A 17,363-nucleotide genomic window follows, 5' to 3' on the forward strand; every position below is an offset into this window, starting at 1 on the left:
AGGAAGAGCTGGGCTTTGCCCTGTCCGTGGTGCTGACCTCCCTGTAGCTTGTCACCCACTCTGGGCTCACACTCAGGGGTGGGCAAGCAGGATGGCAGTGGCGTGGCACTCAGCTACACATTTCATTTTTGTAACGACCTTCCTGTTTCCCCTCTCAGTCTCGCTTGTCAGTCTGCGGCCATTAAATTCCTCATTAGCAAACGAGATTTGGATGGGCTCATTAAGATGAGGGATGGCCCCGAGGTGCAGCTGGCTGGGGGTGAACGGGAATGCGTCTTTGCCTTCTTTATTTTTCTGCCTTCTTTATTAAAAAATAATGCATCCTGCATTCTGAGCACTGGGCTCCATGTCTCCTGCCAGGTCCAAACAATCTCCCAGTTTCTTCACAGGACCAAGGGCAGGCAGGGTACAGCCAGGCAACAAACAACAACAGAGCTGCTGACTCACGCAGATCCCCAAAGTCATCCACTCAGAGCCAGACTTTTGTTATATTATTAAAGCTCAATCCTGAATGTGGCATTCCAGGGCCTTCTCAGCCTCTCCATCCTCTCTCTCACCTCTCCCGCATAGCCCTAACCTCACTGTGGCTCCCAACAGCTCCTGAGAGCTTCTCAACAGTGAGTATTTATGCCACAGGGATTCTCTAGTGTTACAGGTAAAGGCTTCAAAAGCTGGACTCAGGACTGGGGATGTAGCTCAGGATGGTATAGCAATTGCCTAGCTTGCATGAAGCCCAGGGTTCGATCCCCAGCACTGCATAAACTTGACTTAGTGGTGAAAGGACCAAGCAGATGCCATAAACAGGCTGCTCAGTCTCCTCTCAGAGATCAGTCCTCAATTTCAGTTTCCTGAGACTTGAGCAAGCAGTTTCTGGAGGGCTGTGAACAAAAGAACACAGTCCTTGCGGTAGCTCCCTTTCTGCACGTACTCTGACTGCTCAAGGTTCAGCCAGTTGTTTACTGTCTGAGACCCCTCACCAACTTAGACCTACATGCATGGGTCAATGTGAACATTCGAGGCCAGCCAGCCCCCCTGGCAGCTCAAGGACAGAGCCTGGGACTTGTACCACCCTGCTTGTGGTTTTTCCCTTTAAAAAACTCTCACTCTGAGAGCTCAGGGCCGTCCTCCTCCACCCGCTGTGTCGAGTGATGGACACGGACCGAGCCCAGGCTTGCTTGTTATCAATAAACCCCTGTGTGTTTTGCATCAAATATCAGCTCTGTGGTGGTCTTGCTTGGGGGTCTCATGACACAGGCACAACAGTGGCATGCATCTATAATCACAATACTTAAGAGGTAGAGGCAGGAGGATCAGAGGATTGAGATTACCATACACGAGACCTTGTTTCAAAAGGAGGAGGAAGAAAAGGGAAGAGGAAGTGGAAACCACCACAGCAGACCTCAAGTGTAACCAGAAGCATTTCTGATCAACACCCCACATTGGGTGCCAAATGTAACAGGAAGCTTTTCTTTGTCCTGCCCGACCCAGCATCTTATAAAATAATCATTCAGAGGCTCAATATTAATTGCAAACTTTTTGGTCTATGGCTCAGGCTTATTACTAGCTAGGCATTACATCTTAAATTAACCCATTTCTATTCATCTATGTATGGCCATGTGTCTTGTGGCTTTACCTGTGTTCTATGACATCTTGCTCCCTGGCATCATCTCTCCTGACTCTACCTTTCTTCTTCCTGTATCTTGGCTTGGATTTCCTACCTGGCTATAACCTGTCTTGCCATTGGCCAAAGCAGCTTCTTTATTAACCAATGGTAGCAACACATATTCACAGCATACAGAAGGGCCATCCACTGTACTCAAGCAGCTGCCAATCCCCACTGGAGCTGAAGGCCCCTGAGCATGCCATGCCTTCCCAGGCCTCTGTCTCTCAGGGCCGCACTTCTGTATGCTGGCCTTGTGCTTTCTCGTGGTTCTTCCTTCTGTCTGGAGGGCCTCTAGCTGCCTGTTAAGCCTCCTTCCACACTCCTACATAGGATTCTATGCCAAACCAGGACTCCTCAGCTTCCTCTCAATCAAAAGCTTGCATCTCTCTTCTTAAAGAAAATAAGAGCTAGTTTGTTCTGGAACCAAATATGAATAACCATGGCCTGGGACTGCAGATTTCAGTTACCCCCAACTATCATGTTCTATAAAGATTCATGAATCAAGATGGGGAGATGGCTCAATGGTTAAGTGTGGTGGTATTGTGTCCCCCAGTATATTGTGCACACTAGTGCTTTTCTGGTGACAGAGAACAGAACAACCACTAGATAGACATAGAGGCCAGAAAATGGTGACACACACACCTTTAATCCTATCACTTGGGAGGAGAGATCCATCCAGATCTCTGTGAGTTCAAAGCCACCCTGGAAACAGCCAGGCATGGTAATACACACCTTTAATCCCAGGAAGTGATGACAGGAAGTAGAAAGGTATATGAGGTGTGAGGACCAGGAACTAGAGGCTTTTAAGTTTTTAGGCTTTAAGCAGCAGTTCAGCTGAGATCCATTTGGATGAGGACTCAGAGGCTTCCAGTTTGAGGAAATAGGATCAGCTGAGGAATTGGCGAGGTGAGGTTAGCTGTGACTTGTTCTGCTTTTTCGATCTTTCAGAATTCACCCTAATACCTGGCTCCCGAGTTTCTCATTTAATAAGACCTTTTAAGATTCACGTTACAGTTAAGGGTGCTTGCTGCTCAATCATGAGGACTTGAGTTCAGATCCCAGCAGTCACATTGGATAGACCACAGTGCCTGTAACTCCAGCTCTCATGTCGCCATGTACATTCACACACACATATGCATACACTCACACACAGAGACACAGGCACACATGGGGGCATACACTCACATAGACACAGGCATACACACTCACACAGACACAGTCATAGACACACAGAGAGGGACAGGCATACATACACAGACACAGTTATACACACACACAGAGACACGGCATACACACACACACACACACACACACACACACACACACATAAAATAAAGTAAGCTTCTGTCTCTACTTGAGCCTCAGACCCTATTTGATGACATTCTTGGCCTTTGGGTTGGTGGAAGTAAGGGGTCTGTTCATACATTCTGAAATTGTAACCAAGGAGTCACAATCAGGTCATACACAGAGGTGGGCAATAAACGGCTCTGTAGAAAGTCCCAAGATGAATCTGCACTCCAGACCTGTAACATTCCAGCCCTCCAGAGTCAGCCAGCATTATCACCATCGTCATCATCATCATCATCCTTTTATCAATTCAGAACAGCTAAAGGGAGAGGTGAGACTATGTGGGAAGGGAGGTAAGGAAGTCAGCCAGCAGCCGCTCTGACTTGTCTATACACACCCCGTGGCAGTACCACGTGTAAACGCCTCCCTTCTGTCCTAGCAAGCTTCCTCCCAGTCTGATGTGACTCCAGGCAGACATGCATACCCGACCGACCCCTCTTCAAACCCTACCTGCCTCCACTTCCCCAAAGCTGAGGCTAAATGGACAGCTGACTGCTACCGCTCTCCATGGAAGCCTGGCTGAAGATTTCACCCAGGGTCATTATTACCAGTCACCTGCAGCAGTCTTCATCCATTAGTAGCAGGGCAGCCTGTCAGGGCAGGAATGTAGGAAGGAAGTGGACAGAGACTGGCCTGGCTGGTATCTAGCATACTTCCTCCTCCTCAGCCTTCTATTCTTACCTCTCCTCAGCCCCAGGCTGAGTCTCTCCTGAAAACACAGGCCACAGGGAGGGATAGGAGCCACCTAAACCTAACCTCTGAGCGGTTCCAAACACAGAGTGGAGGATGGGGCAAAGACATAGCCCTCACTTGGAGGCCTGGACTCTAGGGAACAGGTCAGGGTCCTTCCTTCCTCTTTCCTTCCTTCTCCAAAGGTTTTGCAATTTCTGTGACCTAGGAACATGGCAGGGCTGATGTTCTGTCTAGAGGAGGTGGTGGTGACATCTGCTTACCATGGAGGCAGTGAGCTTCACCCTGGCCCGCAAGCAGGTACAAATGCCCCTATCTCGCATCCCATCACAAGGATTGTTTTTGCATTCCCGGGCACAGGAAGAGAGATGCAACCTACTATAGGTCCTTGGCTTACAGGGCTGTGTTCCTACTGTGCCTCCTTCCTCCCTGTCTGGGCTCCCCCTGCAGCATCCCTGTGGCTGCACACATGCTCAGAGGCAGGTCTCTGCGCATGGGTCTGCGCTGCCTCTATTTATGCTGCCCATACACCCTGGAGCCTCCGTTTCCAGCTGGGTACCCCAGCTTGCTCTCTCTGCTCCACACCTTGGAGCATTGCGGCGCTCTGGTAATTGCTTTTGGAAACTCGGTCACCAGTGGTAATTGGTAGAACCTGTCTCGGGCACTGTTGTGCAAGGAAGCAACAGTAAGCTTGTCTTTCTCCGGATGAAGAGGGAGCGTAGCTGTGCGGGAAGCAGCAGGCTGTGCTGTGCCCACCAGGAGCCAGAGAGCCGGCCAGAGCTCTCTTCTGTCTGTGATGTCCCCCAGGAACTGAAGACCCAGCCTGGAAGAGAGGGATGGGAGGAGAGGGTTGGGGGAGGCAGCATGGGGGAAGGGAGATAGGGAAGAGGGAGATGGTGGAAAGGGAAATGGATGGAAAGAGGGAGATAGGAAAGACAAGATGGGGGAGAGGGAGATGGGGAAGAGGAAGATGGAGAGCAAGGGTTGGTAAGAGCTCAAATAAAGGACAGGACCTCACAGAGCCAGCTTGAGCCTGGGAAGGGGGGTGTTTTCTCTGCCTTGGCGACAGCAACACACTGTTCTAGCTCAAGCCAGCAGCACTCCATGACCCTTTGGGTTCCATTAATGTGATTCTTTGGCAAGAGATGGTAAAGGGGCATAAGAGAGACCAGAGAGTGTTCCCTCCCCAGCTCCCTCCCTGAGGAGTAACCTGGGCTGAGGTCCCATTCTCCTTGTGGTCTATAAGAACACGGTAAAAAGCCAGGACCACCCTGGCCTCCCCATAGTGGCCATTAGTGAAAGATCTGAGGGAGAACCCAAAGCAGAGCCGAGGTCTGCTCACTGGTGGAAGGTCTCTGGGGTTAAGGAAGAGCAGACAACTAGCAGGCCTGGTCCATGGGCTGAGAGAGATGAGGCAGAGAGGGGAACGCGCACACACACACACACACACACACACACCAGCAAGGCAGGAAGCCTGCACTACCCTCCCACCCCTCCTCCTGAGGGTCCAATCAGAGGATGACAAGCCACTGACCAGCCACCATCAGCTTCTCCCAGGGACTCCCGCCAGGCAGAGGGACCTGCAATCTGCAACTGATCGGACACTACTGCTGGCGCTGAGCATCTTCCTGTCACTCATGCCAGGGGACGCTCTCTACACCTTGTGATTGATGGACTTTAATTTCCCTGGCCCCTCAGTTGTGCCTCGGCTTTCCTGGGCTGTCAGGGTGTATGTCTCCTGGCCTCTCGCACCCTCTCCCTTCCCTGTTGTTTAATTTGAAGCATCCGTCTGGAGCATCCCGGGGTGGGGACGGTGGCAGGACTGAATGCATTAACTGCTGACAACTCTATTGATTTTCTCTCCCACGCTGCATAATGCAAGATATATACACACCGATAGGCTGGCCCCTGCCCTGCTCTCTGAAGGGATGGTGCCCTTTCTCTTTCCTCTCCAACGTCCCCTCACCCTGGCACATGTTGATATATAGGAGGGGTGCCTGTCCCTTGTGCTCAAGATGGATTCTCCTCGGCCCCAATATTACTTTCCTTGCTGCTGGGAGACCAGTCCAATCTGTCCTTTTTACAGGAGGAGATTGGATGCTGGGGATACAGCTTTAAGGGGGAAAGAAGCCTGTGCAGTGAGGCAGGGGAATTGAGGAAAGCGTCATCTGTCAATGCCGACTCTGCACCCCTGTGGAGGAGACTCCTGGGGCTTCCCAGAGTCCCTGCTGCCTCACCAAGGCCGGGTAAAGGAGGGTGCTCCCCTCTTAGTCCACCTCCTGCAGCACATGCCTAGGACTCACTCACCTTGTGAGCAGCCACAGCGCCACCTGCTGGCCTGAACAGGCCTGTGTCCCTCCGGTCTCCAGGCTGCTCAGAAGCAAGGCTATAGCAGTCTATCACTTAACCCACAAGTGGCTGCAGCAGCTTGGCTCAGAGCAGGTATTTACACCCCTCCTTGAAAAGAACCCACAGGCACAGATTTCTGGAGACTCATTAGCCAAACACTAGTGTGAACCCCGACTGCCTGTCTCTCGGAGCCATGTCCTCTTTCCACCTGAATAAAAAGCCATCCAAACTGATGGCTCCTTTGCTCTTGTACCCTAGGATTTCTAGGCACAACAGCTGGTGCATTCTGGAAGGAAGGAGCTGGGTGGATTCAGGACAAAGCGACCCTCCCAGGTCTAACCCATCCCCAGCCTGGATGATTCATCCCATGGCACCCTTCTGGCCCCTAGGGTATGAAGCAATTCTCCCAGGTGGTGCCCTGGCTCATTCTCTGCCTTCACCTCTAGTCTTGGGTTCCCCTGGAGTGGGGACAAAGGCAGAGACACAGATGTGGGCTAAGCAGCAGGCAGGTGACAACAGGCAGGACCTGACCCACAAGGGATGATAGGAAAATGAACTTGGCTTGGGGGAATGTTTGCTCTCTCTCTGGCACCTGCACAGTGACCTGGTACATATTCTCCTCCCCGCATCTACCTGTCCCTTACAGACACAGACTTCCTGATGGAGAAGTTATTCTAGCCTCGCTCTGGGCTGAGAGCAGCTGGGATGCAGGCTCAGGGTGGAGGCCAAACTCAGTGCAGCCACTCTGATCTTCCAGAGGAAGACTTTGATCTCCCAGGCTATATGTGAAAAAGGGCAGCAGAGTGCAAGGACCTGGCCTGAAGTCAAGCATCGTGGTCATCCCAGCACCTAAGATACTAAGGCAGGAGGATTGCTGGGAGTCTGGAAAACGGTTTAAAATACATAGCATGTGCCAGGTTGAGTCAGGGTCACTTAACCAGACCCTGACTCAAATACAAAACAAAACAATAATAGTGGTCCAGGCTCAGAAATAAAATCACCTGCCAAGGAACTGTAACTCACTAGCAGAGTCAGTGATGAACACGTGCAAGGCTCTGGGTTCCAGCCCTGGTAGCAAAAGGGGGGGAGGGGTCCAGAATCGAGTATTCTTCAAAATAAAAAAATATTCCCTTGGCTTTGTCCTGCCGGCCCTGAAGACTTCCAACCAGACATGATTTGGCCCTGCAGGACATCTGGCAGTGTGTACAGGCACTTTTATTTGTCAGGAATGTGGAGATCCAACATCAACTGACGCAAACAAGGGATGCTACTAAAAATCCCGCAACATTCCAAACAGCCTCACCCCCCAGCCCCACAGACAAGGATCTGGTCCAGGTCATTGCTGGGTTCCAGGCTGAGGGCATGACTCAGTTGATAAATGCTTGCCTAGCATGCATGAAGCTCTGGGTTTGACACCCAGCACTGTATAAACTCAGTATGGTGGTGTCTGTCTGTAATCCCAGTACTCGGGAGGTAGGGGCCAGAGGACAAGAATTTCAAGGGGCTGGAAAGATGGCTCAGAGGTTAAGAGCACTGACTGTTCTTCCAGAGGTCCTGAGTTCAATTCCCAGCAACCACATGGTGGCTCACAACCATCCTTAATGAGGTCTGGTGCCCTCTCCTGGCCGCAGGCATAACATGCAGGCAGAACATTGTATACATAATAAATAAATAAATCTTTTAAAAAAAGAAGTTCAAGGTTACCCTCTGCTACATAGAAAGTTTGAGGACAGCCTGGACTACATGGGTTCTATATAATAATAATAATAATAATAATAATAATAATAATAATATCAAAATAGTGCTGAGTTCAAGAGGCCATCACTGGCTGTCTGACTAAGGCATGTTTTCTGGCACTTGGTTCAACAGCTGGCTGTGCTTGCTTGCTTCCCCTGGCTACCTACGAGTCCTGAAGACCCTGTTAAGGGAAGGAAGGGGAGCACTCAGAACCCCGTTTAGGTTTTCCCATCTTAGATCCCAAAAAAGCACATCCCTCCCTCCTCCCCCGTCCTTCTCTCCCTTCTGTTCCCCATCTGCTCTTCCAGGTAATCGAAATTCATGGAGAACCCCAAACTTTCCCGTGCTGAGCATCTGGAGGTTTATGGACAGCTCCCACAGGACAGGCTTAAAGGCCGGCTGTGCTGGCAGCCTTGGCCTCCTGGGGACGTTCCTGGAGACTAAGTGTGACAGGAACTAAGAAAGCACTCCTCTAGGTATGAAATACTACACCAATCGCATCCACAATTTATAAACCCGAGATTTGGGTTTCCAGCACAGAGGCAGATTCTTGCCAGTCAGTCTCCAGTCGCAGGCTCAGCACCCCCGTGTGGTGACAAGTGGACACTGCACCCACAGCTCAAGACAGCCAGGATAGCAGGTGGCCTTGGGTCTCCCCAACACCAGCACGCAAATGAAAGCAAGAAGGGTGTAAGACCAGAAAATATTCCCAGACCCGACTCACACCCAGCTCCAGCCCCCAACAGCCCTGGCTGAGAGCCCTCCAGGCCCGTCTATCCGTGCTTCCTGCTCTCCATGGTGCCTCAGCTTCCAGCCTGGACTCTCGTCCACCTGCCAGGCTTCACAGAGTGGCCCTGGCAAGCAAAGTGGACCCCACGCTAGCCAGCTCTCAAGTCTGAGGCCTCCTCTCCTGCAGGATCCAGGATTAGCGGCTCCCATCGCATGCAATGTTTGAAAAATCATGGGGAAGCTACAGGCACAGATCTTGCACAAGAGAGTGGCTCGAACCCCTTCTTGTCTGAGTCCCAAGTCACATTCTGATACCTGAGGCTCTGCTGTGGAGCCTGAGAAGTCCTCCCTCTGGTACCACACCGTGCTCTCCAGTAGCTGAGGTGTATTTTGTTATTTGTTCCCCTGGGGATCTGGAGAAGACTTTGGTCCTTGAACAAATCTGTCTTCCTGTTTGTGTTCTGTGCATCTACATTCTCTTAAATCACACAACTCAAGTGGCCCAGCATCTGTCTCCCGGGATGGCTGCCAATGGGAAGTGCAGCCCCTCCTCCTACCCAGTCTTCGCCATGTGATTGTCCAGAGTAAGGAACAGAAGCACCAGGTAGTCACTGAAAACAAGTTTTGTGACCCTACTGTGTGCTGGGCACTGCTTGTAGTACCTGAATCTTCCTGTTTACTTCTTGTCCCCTCATCCTTCTCTCTTTCTATCCCTTCCTTTTTTTTTTTTTTTTTTAAAGATTTATTTATTTATTATGTAGACAGAGAGGGGTGCCAGATCTCATTACAGATGGTTGTGAGCCACCATGTGGGTTCTGGAATTGAACTCAGGACCTCTAGAAGAGCAGTCAGTGCTCTTAACCTCTAAGCCATCTCTCCAGCCCTTCTATCCCTTCCTATAGCAAGTGTTTTTAAGTGTCACATGCAGCTTGAGACTCCTCCAAAGTCAGCATTAAGTACCTACTGTATACATGAGTATCACATTCAAGAGCTGCCTACAGAAAGTTCTACCCTGTTCTTGCCCTCAAACAATCCTGTATAAATATAAAGAGTTTAGCCCTCCAGGGACTAAGGGATGTAGCTCGTTGGTAGAGTGCTTGCCTAACATGCAGAAGCCCTGGCTCAAGCATTAGCATCATCCATGGTAGCTCACATCTATAGTGCCAGCACTCAGGAAGTAGTGGCAGGAAGTTCAGAAACTCAGGGAGGTCCTCCTCTGTCCAGCCCAGGCTACAAGACATCCTGACCCCCTTCCCAAAAAAAGGCTGGGTGGTGGTAGCACATGCTTCAATCCCAGCACTCGGGAGGCAGAGTCAGGAGATCTCTGTGAGCTCAAGGCCAGCCTGGTCTACAGAGTGAGATCCAGGATAGCTAGTGCAACATAGAGAGACCATGTCTTTAAAAAATCAGTTTATCCAACACCTGCCACAAGGCCTATACAGAGGTGACAAGAGAGGGGTGTCCGAGCTAAAGGTCTGCCCCAAGGAGAGATGGAACAGGCTATGAAGGGACACTGTACTATCTGAGGGGACAGCAGAGAAATGCCCACAGACCAGAAACAACCAGCAAGTTAAGAGGCCCTGGGTCTGACTGAAAGGACAGTTTCTTGAGGAGCAGAGAGACTCAAAAGCCCAGAAAGGCATCTGCCCAGGAGAGGGGCTGGGGGAGAAGTGCGGCAGAGAATTGTGGGAATGGATTAGGACTAAGCAGCCGTGACTCTTGGAATATGTCTGGTCCCCAGGCATCTCACCAACACCCACAGCTTCTCAAGCGGTTACCAGCAGAAAGGTTTTCAGTTGCCGAAGCACAGTTCTGTTCTTGAAAAAGACTCTCGTACAATTAGTTTTTCTGCCCTGTATCACCGGGAGGCAGGAGCTCCACCAGGATTCCTTCATCCAAGAGGGAGGGAGGGAGGAGAGAAAGAGGTGTTGAGTCCCAAATAAAACTCATGGCCAAGAGCTCTTCTTCCTCTGAGGAGGCCACTCCACAGTAATAAGTACAAGGCAATTACATTCTGTTGGGAGATTATTAAATTGGGGGGAAACAAACATAATAAAATGGAGACATTTGTAGAGAGCTTGAAATAAAATAAAGGTAGATAAAAATAAAATCAATAGCCAAAGTTTCCCGGAGCCTACCCCCCAAGCCGTTATTATATTATAAGAACCAAGGCTAACTATGTGCTAAGGACGTTAGTGCCGGAGGAGAAGGGAGCTGGGAGGAGCCCGGCGGAAAGGGAATCCTGCCTTCCCAGAGCTGCCACTTTCTCACATAGCTGAAGAAATGATGCTTAGTGGGAGCTGGGCTAGAGAATCTGGCCAGTGGAGGCTCAATTCTTGGCTTGGGCAATGGGTCTCAAGATGCAATAAAGGAGCCCCTTCCCGTTATCCAAGGCGGTTGTGGATGGTCTGCCCCGCCTGATCAACACAAAAGTCTCTTTAGAACACCTTCGTTTCTGCCAGGCCTGTTACCATCAAGAAGAAGGTTTGTGACCCGACCCTGTCTCAAAAACAAAAACAGAGCCGGGAGGTGGTGGCGCACGCCTTTAATCCCAGCACTCAGGGGCAGAGGCAGGCGGATCTCTGTGAATTCGAGGCCAGCCTGGGCTACAGAGTGGGTTCCAGGAAAGGCACAAAGCTACACAGAGAAACCCTGTCTCAAAAACAAAACAAAAACCAGCCCAGCACTAGTCCTGCGAACACTGGCTGCTCTCCCAGACTACCTGGGTTCGATTCCCAGCAGTTCACAGCTGTTTGCAATTCCAGTTCCAGGGATCCGATGCCCCCTTCTGACCTCCGTGGACACTGCACGCATGTGATGCACAGATAGACATGCAATCGAAAATATACAAAAAATAAAAAATAAATGTTAAAAAAAAAAGAATTTTTTTCTTAAGAAGGTGAGTGACCTGAAGAGGGGATAATGGGAGTGGCGAGAGGATGAGGAAGGAGGTGAGGGCTAGGGCTGGCAGCCTGGCTATCCATTACTTTAAGAAGCTGAACTACTACTAATCTGAACAGAAGAGGGCAGGGCTGCTGAAACGGAAAGTATGAACGCATAAATGGTTCTTGGCCCTTTGCAGACACTGTACTCAATTTCCTCTGTTGGGCGGGTTTAACTGCCCGGAAGCGGAAGTGTCGTCCTTTTTCCGTTCTCTTCGGTTCTCGCCGCTGTGAGTATTTTGGGTAGCTGGGGAGGAGAAGCTAAATCCGAGGTAATCCGCAGCCGGGCAGGGGTTGGGGAGCTCGGGTTTGCGCGGGGCGTGTGAGGGAGGAGGAGGGAGTGCGGCGCGGCGGGGTGGGGAGGCAGGGGCGCAGCCGGTTAACGCGGAGGGCTGTTCCCCGCAGGTGCGGTCTCCAGCGCCGAGCGTCCGTCGCCATGGTGAGTCCGGGACGAGGGACCCGGCCGGGCTTGAGCGTCCCCGGGATGCCTGTGTCCTCCGAGCTTACTTTCTGTTTCTCCTGTGTGTTGCAGCCTCGGAAAATTGAGGAAATCAAGGACTTTCTGCTCACAGCCCGGCGGAAGGATGCCAAATGTGAGTGGGTTTCCATTCTGCCCGGGATGAAGCCGTGGGGCGGGCCGACGGAGGGATTGGGCGTCTCCAAAAGGCGGTTTCTGCCGGGTATGCGGTGGGGTCTCCAAACGCGATCTTTGGAAAGCGTGGGAACACTTGAGGTCGGCACTGCCTGTTTCTGCACAGTGGACCAAGTGCACCCCTGATCGCAGCGCGCTCTGTCTTCCAAGTACCTTCCTGGACCTCACGAGGTAGAGGCTGGAGGATACCTGTGAGTTAGAGGCCAGCCAGGGCTGCATTTTGAGAACTGGTCTTAAAAAAGAAGTGTCTTCTACGTGCAGTAGTCCTCCAGTTTTCAGATAAAGGAGAAAGGTAATGAATCAGAAAGCAGTAAAGTGGCCCGTGCCTGTCAAATCTCAGGAGGCGGAGGCAAGAGGATTGAGCGTCCAAGACCATCCTTGACCTGCATAGCGGGACTCCACAAATCCAAAGTAGGGGCCGGGGGTAGACTGAGTGCAGGAAGCCAGGCCTGGTGCACAGGCCCTTGGGAGGCAGAGATGAAAGGATGGGGAAATTCTAGGTTCTCCTTGGCTACATTGTCTCAAAAATAGGTGCATGTTCAAAGTTGTGTGTTGACTCCTGCTGGTTTTGTATTGTTCTTTTATACACAAGGAGGGAATTGTCCCCTATTTAAAGGATGTTTGGGAGGATGTGCCTAATAAAAGATCTTGCGAGGCATTATCTTCACATAGCAGGGGAAAGAAGGAGTATTTTTTCTGCTCGGTGAGATAACCCCGTGTGGCTTCCTTTTCCCCTCGAATAGTCTTTAAAAGAGCCAGATCATGAAGTAGAGTTGGGCTGTCGCTGTTAGGTTGGACAGGAAGAGCTTTTGAATGAGCTGTGGGGATCTTAGGTGTCACCTTTGATCTGGTGCTGTGTAGACTGATCACCACCTGTGGGAATGATGGCCATCTGCTGGGAAGGATGTCTCCTGCTGGGGGCTCAGCCGTGTTTCCTTTGAACTATGCGAATTTGTTTGGAAGTGTGTTTTCAAACCTGATTTCTGGTGGGTTTTTTTAGAAACAGCTGTATGGGCCCTGAGTGACCTGGTACCCTGGTAGCCCAGGCTGACCTCAGATCTAGAACTCAGAGGTTCTTCCTCAGCCTCCCAAGTGTGAGGATTACAGACGTGCGCCCCCGTTTCTGGGAGGTCAGAGGACAACTTGCAGGAGTTGGTTCTCCACGGGGTGGGTCTCGGGAGCTAAACTCAGGCCACTGGGTTTGGCAGCAGGTACCTTTTACCCTTCAGCTATATCACTGGCTTCTCTGAGCTTGAACTGCCTCCACCGCCCGAGTGCTGGTATTCCAGGTCAGCATGCCCACTGTGGGGGGGCACCGCCCTGAGTTGATGGGCAGGGCTGTGTGCACGGTTCCTGTCAGATTGACGCTGCATTTATCTCCTCATCTTTTGGGTGTTCACCCAGCAGTGGACTTGCTGTATGTATCACTTGATATGGCCTTAAAATAACGCTTGGGGCTGAGGGTATAAGAGCACCTACCCAGCACTCACTCCTAAGGCCCTGGGCTCCTTCCCAACACTGGGTAAATGGCATGGCGAGCGCCCCTGTAACCTGAGCACTTTTAGTTGGAGGCAGAAAGATCAGGAGCATTCAAGGTCCTCGGCCACACAGTGAATTCAGGGTCTGCCCAGTGTCGTGAACTCAGTCACCTCCAGAAATACTGTTTGACTTAATTTTCAGGGGTACAGTGGCTGCCAGAGGCCATGCAGCAAAGGATGCTGTGGTCCAGGGATCTGGACTTAGTAAGGCAAAAGCCAGAGCATCCGATACCTTGAGCAGGCTATGATCCCCCGTGCTTCCTGTGAAGTGCCCTGTCCCCGAAGCAGTTACTGACTGGGGGAGTTGAAAATAGGCGCTAGTCTCGGGAGCATTAGGCACTTGGCTGCTTTTTATAGCTGTGAGTTGTTGGTAGTGTCTGAAAGGTTTGCGAGGAAGTTGGAGCCAGGGATTTGACAAGTACTAAGCGGCTCACTATAGGAAGTAGATGGCTGTCATAGCTGCTGCTTGCTGTGCGTTTGGAACAGAACCAGGTCTGTATGGTTGGATTTGAGGTGGACCTGGAACTTGTCAGAGCTGGAGTCATGAGATAAAATTATGCAGTAGAGGACCAGGAGACTAGTGCTGGAGAGATGGCTTAAGAGTCCTGACTAGGCAGGGGTGCGTGCTTTTAATCCCAGTTGAGGCAGAGGATCTCTGAGTTCCAGGACAGCCAGAGGTGTTACACAGAGAAACCCTGCCTCAAAAAAAAAAAAAAAACCCAAAGGGAGGTGGGGTAAAAGCCTTAATGCTCTTGCAGAGTTCGGTTCCCAAGTGTCCTCGGGCTCTCACATCTGCCTGTAGCAGTGATGCCCTCTTTTGGACTTCAGGCACCTACATTCCCATGCCTGTGCCCTTACACAGATGCAGACATTTTTACCTGTAATTAGAAAAATTAATAAGGGTTGGATGGTGGGGGGTCTCTGCAGAGCCCTGTCTGTACACCACGCTGGCCTCAAATTCAGAGATTTGCCTTACTCTACCTCCTGAGTGCTGGGATTAAGCACCACCGCCACCCTGCAAGGATTTTTTTTTTTAGAAGGTTGTCATAGGTCATTTTAGAGTGTTCTGTGATGCTGTGTTTAGGGTGCCAAGTGTGGGGTTTCATGTCCATGTACAAAAGAATTGAGGAAGCCCCAAGACCATTAAGTGTGTAAAAGGGAAATGTAGCTTTCCAGTACATGAGCATTTGAAGGCAGGGGAAGAATGGGGCGGTGGGAGCTTGCTCAGCAGCTGTCAGCGTCTACAGCCCAGTTGTGACCATTCATTCTGTACCGCTTGTAAGGATCTAAGGCACCGGACCTGTGGCTCTTCATTTATTATGTATGCCTGCATGCCAGAAGAGGGCACCAGTTTTCATTGTAGAGGGTGTGAGCCACCATGTGGTTGCTGGGAATTGAACTCAGGTCCTCTGGAAGAGCAGCCAGTGCTCTTAACTGCTGAGCCATCTCTCCAGGCCCACAGCTTCATCCTTAACTCTGGTCTCCTTGGCAGCTGTCAAGATCAAGAAGAACAAGGATAATGTGAAGTTCAAGGTTCGCTGCAGCAGGTACCTTTACACCCTGGTCATCACAGACAAGGAGAAGGCTGAGAAGCTGAAACAGTCCCTGCCCCCTGGTAAGTAAAAGCCTGAGACAGCGGTGGGTGGAGGTGGGCAGGTCCCCAGGATTAGGAGAACCACTTTGGGGTCAGTGCTGGTACATGGTTCTCTTGGATCCTGTGAAATGCAGTGGGCGAGGTCTGAGGGGTTGTTTATGTCAACCATCTATCTCTTTCTTCCCCCAGGTTTGGCAGTGAAGGAGCTGAAATGAACCAGACCTCTCTGTTTTGACCATTAAAAACCCCTGGAAAGTCCTGTGTGTCCTTGGTCTTTAGATGGGGGCGATGTTGCTGTGGTGGAAGTTTCATGGAGGGAAGCCGTGTACACTCCCATGGCTTGGAAGTGTTCTGTGGGATGAGTTTCTGATGAAAATTGGGGGAGGGGTGAGCTTCTGGCAAGCAGCTGTAGGCTGAGCCATGTAGCCGCCCTTGGAATATCCCCTGGATATCCATAAGAGAAAGAAGTGTGTCCATCCTGTGAGACTTGGGAAAGTGAAGTCAGGAAAGTGTGGGGGTCAGTGAGGGGAATGCAGGACGGCATCTGTGGAGGCTGCTTACCATGAACAGCCTGGGAGTGGGGAGAAGTGGGGCGTCTGATGCCTCTGGGCATTGCGTTGTCCACAGTTCACATACATTCATGCAAGCAAAATGACACATAAATTTCTTAGTAAGTAGATGATTTCCGAGGATTTAAAAGAAATAGGGCAAAGTTAACATTGTCCATCTTAAACTGTTCCTGGACTTAATACCAACCATTTTCAGTCCAGCAAAGTGGCTGTGAACCACACTGGGTCCGCCACCAGGTGGCACCCAACTACAATGAATGAGCCACAGAAATGGGTTTGGGTCTTTTGAGATAAGAGCTTCTATATTCCAGGCTGGCTTTGAATCCCATCCACCTGGGTGCTGGGACTATAGGAGTGTAATGAGAGTGCCTACCCAATTTAATGTGCTAAGATTGAGGGTTCTTTCTCTGCCCTTAGAAATATAGTACAGCAGGCCGATGGTTGTTAAATACTTTAACAAGCATTCTGTAACCAGAAGTGATCTACTTGCTGGAGGAGAACATTTTTTGTGTGAGCTGTGAGTGTTTTGGAAGATGGTTTTGTTTATCCCAGGAGGGGCAGGATAGGAGACAACCATGGTGTTTATAGATTCTGAAGAAAGACAGTTTACAGCTTTGGCACTTTTTTTTTTTTTTTTTTTTTTTTTTTTTGTCTCCAGCACATTTCTCAAAAGCTCACCCTGGGTCCTAGGAGACAGGATTTGTCTGGCCTTGTCGTCCCCTGAAGGCGCCTTTTCATGCAGTGCCTCCTACCCTGGCAAGCCTGAGTCACGTAGGGTGCTTGTGGTCCAGGCTGGCTCCAGAGACTGAATAATGTCTTTGTGCCTCAGGTGACAGGGTTCAACCACTGCTGAGGTCCAGCTAGTGTTCGTCTAGGGGATCTGAGCTCTGCCATGGTTGACTACCGGTTGGTGTCCTCTCACCTCTGCATCAGTACACAAGGAGCCGCTAGAATGCTCAGCGGGCTTTGGTGTCCTGGGCTACCCACAGGTGGCCATGCCATAACCCAAGGGGAAGCTCAGCCCTTTGATTTTGCAGTGGAGACTGCACCAGGTTCAAAACTGTAGAAGTGACTAGTTGGAGACTTGAACAGTATTACCCTGGGCCCACTGAGGGCAGCTGTGCAGAACACTGGGTGGGCAGCACCTCCAGGGCTTCTGACTAAGGCTATGTATTTTGGCTGTAAATGGGGCCCCTGGGAAATTGCTACATGTCTCTTCCTGCTTGGCAGCCAACAAGGGGTACATCAGATCCAGTGGCACAGGCACATAAATTTGTCCCTTGTTTTAACCAGCCTCGCTTCCTTTTGGCCCTTTCCATCCCCTTTTCTCCCCTTCCTAGTGCATTACTGTTCGTTGGGGACAGGGTAGAAGGGTTGTCTCCTGAGGCCCTCACCACAGGGCTGCCCTGAGTCTGTGACCCTCCACCTCCACTTCTGAGTGCTGCAATCTCAGGCTCTCAGGTCACTATGCCAGCTGTTTTTCTCTATAATTTACATGCATCGGATTGCAGTTGTGATCTCGGTACCTGGGAGACAAACAGGATTGCCACAAG

General features: G+C 50.8%; 1 protein-coding gene across 3 annotated transcripts; it reads left to right on the forward strand.

The window, feature by feature from the left end:
* The first annotated feature begins 11,611 nt into the window (after positions 1-11,611).
* Positions 11,612-15,498, forward strand: LOC114690484 (60S ribosomal protein L38). Of its 3 annotated transcripts, none has more exons than XM_028865320.2 (5): positions 11,612-11,687; positions 11,863-11,896; positions 11,990-12,050; positions 15,140-15,262; positions 15,431-15,496. In XM_028865320.2, the coding sequence occupies exons 2-5, from the start codon at positions 11,894-11,896 to the stop codon at positions 15,454-15,456; spliced, it is 213 nt and encodes a 70-aa protein (XP_028721153.1). In that variant the 5' UTR covers positions 11,612-11,687; positions 11,863-11,893; the 3' UTR covers positions 15,457-15,496. The 3 variants fall into 3 exon arrangements, with proteins under 3 accessions (XP_028721153.1, XP_028721152.1, XP_028721151.1); XM_028865319.2 differs by having other exon boundaries at positions 11,640-11,700; positions 15,431-15,491; XM_028865318.2 differs by having other exon boundaries at positions 11,655-11,729; positions 15,431-15,498.
* The last annotated feature ends 1,865 nt before the right edge of the window (positions 15,499-17,363 follow it).

This window comes from Peromyscus leucopus, unplaced genomic scaffold (genome assembly GCF_004664715.2).
Source record: "Peromyscus leucopus breed LL Stock unplaced genomic scaffold, UCI_PerLeu_2.1 scaffold_145, whole genome shotgun sequence".
NCBI classification, from domain to species: Eukaryota; Metazoa; Chordata; class Mammalia; order Rodentia; family Cricetidae; genus Peromyscus; species Peromyscus leucopus.

Excerpts from the sequence above, each read along its gene's own strand:
- LOC114690484 (XM_028865320.2), top strand. Across the intron at positions 12,051-15,139 it reads CCGGCGGAAGGATGCCAAAT|CTGTCAAGATCAAGAAGAAC; the intron begins GTGAGTGGGTTT and ends TCTCCTTGGCAG. Across the intron at positions 15,263-15,430 it reads GAAACAGTCCCTGCCCCCTG|GTTTGGCAGTGAAGGAGCTG; the intron begins GTAAGTAAAAGC and ends TTCTTCCCCCAG.